Source organism: Theropithecus gelada, chromosome 13 (assembly GCF_003255815.1).
Source record: "Theropithecus gelada isolate Dixy chromosome 13, Tgel_1.0, whole genome shotgun sequence".
NCBI classification, from domain to species: Eukaryota; Metazoa; Chordata; class Mammalia; order Primates; family Cercopithecidae; genus Theropithecus; species Theropithecus gelada.
In genome coordinates, this window is record NC_037681.1 from 76,405,191 (window position 1) to 76,414,247 (window position 9,057).

Genomic DNA, 9,057 nt, shown 5'->3' on the forward strand with positions numbered 1-9,057 from the left:
TCATATTCTTAGCACTTTAACTATGTTTTTATAATACCACTGATTATAAATAATTATCTGTCTTCTTTATGCTGAAAGCAATAACTGCATCTTTCATTGTTGTATTGCTAGGGCCTGGTCTGCCTAGGACACTTGATAATTATTTACTCAATGAGCCATTTTTATATTGCATGATTATGACTTGTAACAGCCATAAGTTACATTAATTTTATCCTGAAGGAGTATATACTCTGATAATTTCCCAGTTAAAAGAAAAAAGAAAAAAAGAAGTCCTCTAACGGAAAGAGGCAATTATGAAGTCAAAATATCTAGGGACATAAAATCTATAACACCATAACATACTGCTATTAGAAACAGAACCCACGACAAGGATGAAAATATCTGAAAGACCTGAAAGGAGACTTAGAATGTCATCTAGTTCAATTCATGGTCGCTACTACTTACTGAAAAAAAATATACATATGATTTCTTATTTTTAAATCCTAACTTACCAACAGGTCCATTCCAAGGAATATCTGATAATGACAGGGCCACGGAAGCTTAAAAATGGAGAAAAATAAGGGCTGAAATTAAAATTTCATTGCTTTAAAAAAAATCAACACTGATAACTTTTCATCTCTACTTTTATACTTACCGCCATTAATTGCTAGGACATCAGGCTCATTAACACCATCTACTGCTAACAGATTACACAGAACCTGGTAAAAGGGAAAAAATTTGAATCACTTAAAATAATCTGTTTGATTTGGAAGGGTTATCATTTAGGTTAACATCCTGGCCTAAAATACAAGAGCACTATATGGCTAAAAGCAGGGGCTTTGTAGCCAAACCTCTTAATTTTGGCTATCATTTAACTAAATGCTTGACATTGGATAAATTACTTAAATTAAACCCGAAAAGCTTTCTCATCTTTAAAAGGGAAAAACAGGCCAGGCGTGGTGGCTCACGCCTGTAATCTCAGCACTTTGGGAGGCTGAGGAGGGCAGATCACCTGAGGTCAGGAGTTTGAGACTAGTCTGATCAAAATGGTGAAACCCTGTTGCTACTAAAAAGACAAAAATTAGCCAGGTGTAGCAGCCAGTGCCTGTAGTCCCAGCTGAGGCAGTCCCAGTTCAGGAGGCTGAGGCAGAAGAATCTCTTGAACCCAGGAGGTAGAGGTTGTAGTGAGCTGAGATCGCACCATTGCACTCCAGCCTGGATGCCAGAGTGAGACTCCATTACTAAATAAATAAATAAATGGGATAAATAATGGCATCTTCCCAAAGGGTGCCTACGAGGATTAGAGAAATACTGTAGGTAAAGCACTTATCACAGTCCTCACATGTTGCAAGTATTCAGTAAAGTTAGCTCTTTCTATCATATAAAAATATTTTCTAGGCCAGGCATGGTGGCTCATGCCTGTAAACCCAGCACTTTGGGAGGCCGAGGTGGGCGGATCACCTGAGGTTGGGAGTTCAAGACCAGCCTGGCCAACATGGCAAAACCCCGTCTCTACTAAAAATACAAAAATTAGCCATGCGTGGTAGTGCATGCCTATAGTTCCAGCTACTAGGGAGGCTGAGGCGGGAGAATCACTTGAACCTGGAGGCAGAGGTTTCAGTGAGCTGAGACCGTGCCACTGGACACCAGCCTGGGCAACAAGAGCAAAACTCTGTCTCAAAAAAAAAAGAAAAAAAATTCTGTTGGGCAGGGTGCGGTGGCTCACACCTGTAATACCAGCACTTTAGGAGGCTGAGGCAGGGGATCACTTGAGGTCAGGAGTTCAAGACCAGTCTGGCCAACATGGCAAAACCCCATTTCTATTAAAAATACAAAAAAATTAGCTGGGTGTGGTGGCGGGCACCTGTAATCCCAGCTACTCAGGAGGCTGAGGCAGGGAGAATCGTTTGAACCTGGGAGGCGGAGATTGCAGTGAGCCGAGATCACGCCATTGCACTCCAGCCTGGGTGACAGCGGGAGATTCCGTCTCCAAAAAAAAAAAAAAAAAGTTCTGTTTATAAGCATAGATGAAACAAACTTTATACCGCAATAATGTGCCCATGTCATGCACTTAAGAAAAAAACTTCTCTGACTGGGTGTGCTGGCTCATAGCTGTAATACCAGTAGTTTGGGAGGCTGAGGCAAGAGGATTGCTTAAAAGCAGGAGTTTGAGACCAGCCTGGCTTACATAGTGAAACCCCCCTCTACAAAAAACAAAAAAAAAACTTAGCTGGGTATGGTGGTTTGTGCCTATAGTCCCAGCTACTTAGAAGGCTAAGTGGGGAGGATCACTTGGGCTCAGGAGTTTGAGGCTGCAGTGAGTTATAACCATGCCAACTGTACCCCAGCCTGGGCAACAGAGGCCCTGACTCAAAAAAAACAAAAAACAAAACTTCCTGAGGTTAAGGCTGTGATATTCTTGCAAAGGCATATTTGCAAGGTGGATTTATTTATTTCAAATGAATAAAATGGTTACTTAAGTATACGTGTCATTACCCTGAAAGAAAATATTATTCAGAAAGTATTAACATATAATAAAGTAGAGGTTCAGAGGATCCAGCAATAAAATTAGGTAATAAAAATTAGCTATGTTGGTTGTCCTATTCCCAGCCTGATCTGGTCTCTACTCACTCTAGTCACGCTGATCTTCTTTTTACTAATTTTCACTAATTTCTTTCCTGCCTCTGGACTTTCAATGCTTCCCTGACACACCTTGGTTGGCTAACTCCTACTCGTAATTCAGGTGTCAACTCAAATAGACACTGAATAAATGTTAGCTTTGTAAAAGTACTATCTTTTGGCCGGGCACAGTGGCTCATGCCTGCAATCCTAGCACTTTGGGAAGCCGAGGGGGGCGGATCACGAGGTCAGGAGCTCGAGACCAGCCTGACCAACATGGTGAAAACTGGTCTCTACTAAAAATACAAAAATTAGCCGGGTGTGGTGGTGCGTGCCTGTAATCCCAGCTACTCAGGAGGCTGAGGCAGGAGAATCACTTGAACCTGGGAGGCAGAGGTTGCAGTGAGCTGAGATCGTGCCATTGCACTCTAGCCTGGGTGACACAGTGAGACTCGGTCTTAAAAAAAAAAAAAAAAAAAGTACTATCTTTTTTCGAAAACTTACTATAAAATATAACAGTATCATAAAAAATTCTTATGTTCTTTCTAATGTTTAGTCTAGGAAGTATTACAGAGATTCATTAAGTAATTTTTGATTGATCTGGCAACTAAAAAACCTAAAGCAGAACCTACCTGTGTATCATAGAAGTAGCCAGCTGGAAAGAGCGGTCTAATTGAACGATCTGCCAAAAGAAAAAAAAAAGACATTAAACCGTACTGACAGAGTTGCTTTACAGTTCAAAACTTTTGAACTAATATAGATAGCCATTCAATATGTTTTCAAGAAAAATCCCCTTGGACCAATTTACTAAGAGGGACACAGATAAATGTCAGTGCTTCCACTATTACATACCATGCCCTAACAACAAAAAACAAACACAGAAGGAGTACATTAACAATAAAGATTGGGGAGCAATTTTTCATTCTGGTTCCACAGGCAACAGTTACATATATAAGCAGAGCAAAGACACTTAAGACCAATAGCAGACCAAAAGAAAATGCTTCCTTGCTACTTTCTGTCTGAAGACTGTATATAAATATACCTAAAATAGCAATTTCTGGCCGACCGCAGTGGCTCACGCCTGCAATCCCAGCACTTTGGGAGGCTGAGGTGGGCGGATCAAGAGATCAGGAGTTCAAGACCAGCCTGAGTAACATGTAGAAACCCCGTCTCTACTAAAAACACAAAAATCAGCCAGGCATGGTGGTGGGCGCCCGTAATCCCAGCTACCCAGGAGGTTGAGGCAACAGCATCACTTGAACCCGGAAGGCAGAGGTTGCAGTGAGCCAAGACTGCGCCATTGCACTCCAGCCTGGGTGACAGAGCAAGACTCCGTCTCAAAAAAAAAGCAATTTATGGGTAGAAGAGCTATAATTACATATGATCCCACAATATGTAGGGATGTTAAACATTTGAAAGATTATGGACATTATTTCAGTAGCTGATAAATATAATGTTTAGGAATTACTATTCTGAACATGAAAAAATGTACTAGGAATAGATTCAACAGAGTAGAGGCATGGACCATAAAATTCATATGCTCAATAGAAATTTACTCATTTAGTCAACAAATATTTATTGAATGCCTATTCTGTGCTAAGCAGTATAACAGGTACTAGGGATTCAACAGTGAAGAAACAAAAGCTTTTTTCTCCCAGTGCCCACATTTGAGTGAGGGAAGAGAAAGAGTGAATAATCTTAGGTGGCGTTAATGCTATGAAGGAAAACTTAAGATATACTGTAGAACACAGATGCAAAAGATGCTAATATAGGCATATCAGAGAAGATGAATGCGTCTATGTTAATATCTTACCTATTATTCGACTTGTAAGAATTTCTTTATCAGAAGTACCAATCTCTCTTCTCAGATAGTTTGTGGGAATTCTACCTGCTGCAGCAGCTTTTTGTCTGTAGTCAACCTGAAGCAGCAAAAAAAAAAAGTTCATATAATTCTTTTTGTAGAAACAAACTATACTGTAAGAACTACTATATGAATGCTAATTCTCCTGAGGTCGCCAACAACACAGTCTAGACTCAGAGCAGAAAATATGTTACTTACTTAGCATTTTATATCTTTTGGGGAAAGGAAAGTTGATAGAAATGTTTCCGCAAAGTGAAATAAAAAAATGTTCAGGTGTAGTGGCTCACACCTGTAATCCCAGCATTTTGGGAGGCCAAGGCAGGAGGATCGCTTCAGGCCAGGGGTTTTAGAACTGCCTGGGTAACACAGAAAGACCTCGTCTCTACCCCCCATAAAAAAAAAAAATTAGTTGGGCACAATGGCCTGCACCCATAGTCCTAGCTACTCAGAAGGCTGAAGTAGGAGGATTGCTTGAGCCCGGGAGTTTGAGGCTGCAGTGAACTATGATCACACCACTGAACAACTCTAACCTGGGTGACAGAGCTAGACCCTGTTTCTTTAAAAAAAAAAAAAAAAAAAAGTCTTCTACTCAACAGTAAGAGTGGAAGACTCACTATTTCCCACAGACACTCATTCTGATCAAGTCAAACATTGCTTTTTTGGGTATCAACTCTGTTAAATATAATTGTGCCCCCCTTTTCATAATAGAAGGGAGCTATAAAATTCAAATGAACTCATTACTAAACATACAGTTGTCTCTTGGTATCTCTGGGAGATTGGTTCTAGGACCTCTTGCGGATATCAAAATCCATTGATGCTCAAATCCTTGATGTAAAACACCATAGTATTTGTTTATAACCTATGTATATCCTCTCCTATACTTTAAATCAATCTCTAGATTACATATAATCCTTAATACAAAGTAAATGCTACATAGTTTTTATACCGTATTGCAGGGAATGACAAGAAAAAAAAGTCTGTATGTGTTCAGTACAGATGCAATTTTTTCCCCAATATTTTCGATTCATTTGGTTGAATCCATGGATGCAGAACCCAAGGACATGGAGGGCTGACTGTACTTGCAGAGTCATACTGAAGGGAAACTATGAGGGAAATGAATTCATTGCTTATTCAGTGTCAAAGTAGTCATGCACTTCCAATCTTCTTGTCAACTTATGCACCTGGACGCTCCAAATTCTAAAGCATGCTTAATCCTAGTATTTGCTTATGAAGCAGTTTATACCCTTTTAATGAGTCAGCATCAAAAAACTAGGAAAAATTCTTTGTTGTGCAAGTTCATATTTTCCACTCACTAGACATGTATTTTCCACTCACTAGACACTGCACAAAAATATTATACATTCTACACTTACTTACACCATATTACAGTTCAGATAAATCAGCAAAAACTTACCACCAAAGGCATAAACTGGGAAGGCGAAAGTTTTGTTTTACTGACCGCTGTGACCATTACTGCAGTGTCACCTGACTTAAACATAAAGAACAACACTGGTAAGTTCACTTGAAATCAGATATCAGCATCTAAGTAGCAACTGAATAAATCCTTACTCCAATTAAACTCAAGAAAAGATATGTAATTTTATGACATGATTATGAAATAAAAATAGTTATTCACAAGTAGTCCAATCTTGATCTCTGAGCTTTTCAAAAGCTATGGATAAGGCAAGATTAACAGGTAATTTAGTCACATCCAATGAATTGAATAGTATTCTCTACTTCTTATGTGGCTATACATAAGGAAAAATTCCCCAATTATTACTATAGAAGAAAATACCAAAATCACTTTCTCTAGAAAAGCACAACAGAATTTATTAATGCATAAAAGAGAAGCCCAAGTTTGGAAAGGATGTTAAAGGTCACTTAAAATGGCCAGGCGCAGTCGCTCACGCTTGTAATTCCAGCATTTTGGGAGGGCAAGGCAGGTGGATCACGAGTTCAAGAGATCGAGACCAGGCCAGGCACGGTGGCCCATGCCTGTAATCCCAGCACTTTGGGAGGCCAAGGCGGGTGGATCACGAGGTCAGGAGATCGAGACCATCCTGGCTAGCACAGTGAAATCCCAACTCTACTAAAAATACAAAAAATTAGCCGGGCGTGATGGCGGGCGCCTGTGGTCCCAGCTGCTTGGGAGGCTGAGGCAGGAGAACGGCGTGAACCCAGGAGGCGGAGGTTGCAGTGAGCTGAGATCACACCACTGCACTCCAGCCTGGGCGACAGAGAGAGACTCCATCTCAAAAAAAAAAAAAAAAGAGATCGAGACCATCCTGGCCAACATGGTGAAACCCCATCTCCACCAAAAATAAAAAAATTAGCTGGGTGTGGTGGTGCACTCCTGTAGTCCCAGCTACTCGGGAGGCTGAGGCAAAAGAATCGCTTGAACCCGGGAGGCAGAGGTTGCAGTGAGCCGAAATCGCACCACCGCACTCCAGTCTGGTGACAGAGCAAGAGTCCATCTCAGAAAATAAAAATTAAAAAAATAGAAAAAAATAAGTGACTTAATACATGCAGCCCTCTGGACGCTGGTTGTCGGGAATGATTCTTACAGTATAAACTATCTTAGTAGTATCTGAATTAATTTCCAGTATCAAAATTCTAAGTAGTTACACAATGTTGTAGTTACACATTTAGTATGAGTCTCTGTACCCATTTTTAAGATGAATTTTTAAAATCTGGACTTTTTACCTGTACTACAGCAGAGCCATCTGCAAATCTGGCCAGCTTTCCAGAGGATATTTCTAATTTCCTGTTTAAAAATAAAAATGCAATACAAGAAGACTTAGGTTATCTGTACAATTCCTGCTTAGTATAAAATAATAAAAGATTCTAAGGGAAGATTCTAAACCCCTCCCACCCACCCCACCAACAAAAAGGGGCAGAATCCATGATCATTATCAAAAGTAAAAGGGGAACTTAAGAGTGACTTAAAGAAGAATACAGAAACCAAGGCACAGGATTGATCTGGACAGGAAAGCATTTTGGAGGTTCAGAAGTTAACTGCTTCCCTAAATGTTAATTCCCATGTACCATCTATTTTTTTTTTGCGGGGGCGGCGGTGAGTGGTGGGTCATTGTGTCTTGTATCTTCTTTTTCTTTTCTTTTCTTTTTTTTTTTGACAGAGTCTTGCTCTGTTGCCTAGGCTGGAGTGCAATGGCACAATTACAACTCACTGTAACCTTGAACACCTGGGCTCAAGCAATCCTCCAACTCAGCTTCCTGAGTAGTTGGGACTACAGGTGCACACCACTACACTTGGCTAATTTTAGTTTTTGTTATGGATGAGATCTCACTATATTGTCTAGGCTGGTCTTGAACTCCTGGCCTCAAGCAATTCTCCCGCCTTGGCCTCCCAAAGTGCTGGGATTACAGGTGTGAGTCACGGTGCCTGGCTCCATTTACCATCTTAGTACAGTCTCTTATCATCTCTCACCTTGTTGACTACAGTAACATTTTAACATACAAATAGGATTGTTTCCCTACTTAAAAATCCTTTACCAGGCGTGGTGTCTCCCAACTGTAATCCCAGGACTTTGAAAGGCTGACACAGGCTGATCACCTGAGGTCAGCAGTTCAAGACCAGCCTGGCCAACATGGTGAAACCCCATCTCTACTAAAAATATCAAAATTAGCTGGGCATGGTGGTGCCTGTCTATAATCCCAGCTACTAGGGAGGCTGAGGCAAGACAGTTGCTTAAACCCAGGAGGGGGAAGTTACAGCGAGCCGAGATTGTGCCAATGCACTCCAGCCTGGGCGAGAGTGAGACTCCGTACCAAAACAACAACAACAAAAAAAAACTTGAGAATTTCTCCCAATGCTTTTAGGACAAAATATAAACTCCTAAATATTGCCTATAAGGACCTTCACGTTCAACAGAAGGGGAAAGAATAATCTTCAATTCAATGAGGAAAGAGTAGTCTTGTGAGGCAATAGTGAACAACCAGATGCAAAAAAGAATGAATCTTCATAAATTAACTCAAAATGGATCCTGGACTCAAACGTTAAGAGCTAAAACGATAAACGTCTTAGAAACAAAACACAGGAGTAAATCTTCAGAGACTTGGGCCAAAGTCTTAAATATGACATCAAAAGCATAAATGACAAAAGAAAAAATAGGTAAGTTGGATTTCATAAAAATTTAAAACTTTAAGAGTAAAAGAGGTGCCATATATTAAGAGAAAAATATTTGCAAACCAAGTATCTGATAAGGGACTTGTATTAATATCTAGAATATTTAAATAATGCTTACAATTCAACAATAAAGACAACTGAATTTTAAAACTTGGCGAAGAGGCCGGGCGCGGTGGCTCAAGCCTGTAATCCCAGCACTTTGGGAGGCCGAGACGGGTGGATCACGAGGTCAGGAGATCGAGACCATCCTGGCTAACACGGTGAAACCCCGTCTCTACTAAAAAATACAAAAAACTAGCCGGGCGAGGTGGCGGGTGCCTGTAGTCCCAGCTACTCGGGAGGCTGAGGCAGGAGAATGGCGTGAACCCGGGAGGCGGAGCTTGCAGTGAGCTGAGATCCGGTCACTGCACTCCAGCCTGGGTGACAGAGCGAGACTCCATCTCAAAAAAAA

The 9,057-nt window shown here is 40.7% G+C and overlaps 1 protein-coding gene across 1 annotated transcript in view; it reads right to left on the minus strand.

Moving 5' to 3' along the window:
- Positions 1 to 9,057, minus strand: part of PNPT1 (polyribonucleotide nucleotidyltransferase 1) — a 58,002-nt gene that overhangs the window by 44,438 nt on the left and 4,507 nt on the right. Inside the window, exons 2-7 of the mRNA XM_025354757.1 lie at positions 7,163 to 7,223; positions 5,874 to 5,948; positions 4,412 to 4,517; positions 3,231 to 3,280; positions 635 to 698; positions 492 to 539 (exon numbers count right to left, since the gene is read on the minus strand). Coding sequence (XP_025210542.1) covers positions 492 to 539; positions 635 to 698; positions 3,231 to 3,280; positions 4,412 to 4,517; positions 5,874 to 5,948; positions 7,163 to 7,223 — 404 coding nt within the window. The remainder of the gene's footprint in view (positions 1 to 491; positions 540 to 634; positions 699 to 3,230; positions 3,281 to 4,411; positions 4,518 to 5,873; positions 5,949 to 7,162; positions 7,224 to 9,057) is intronic.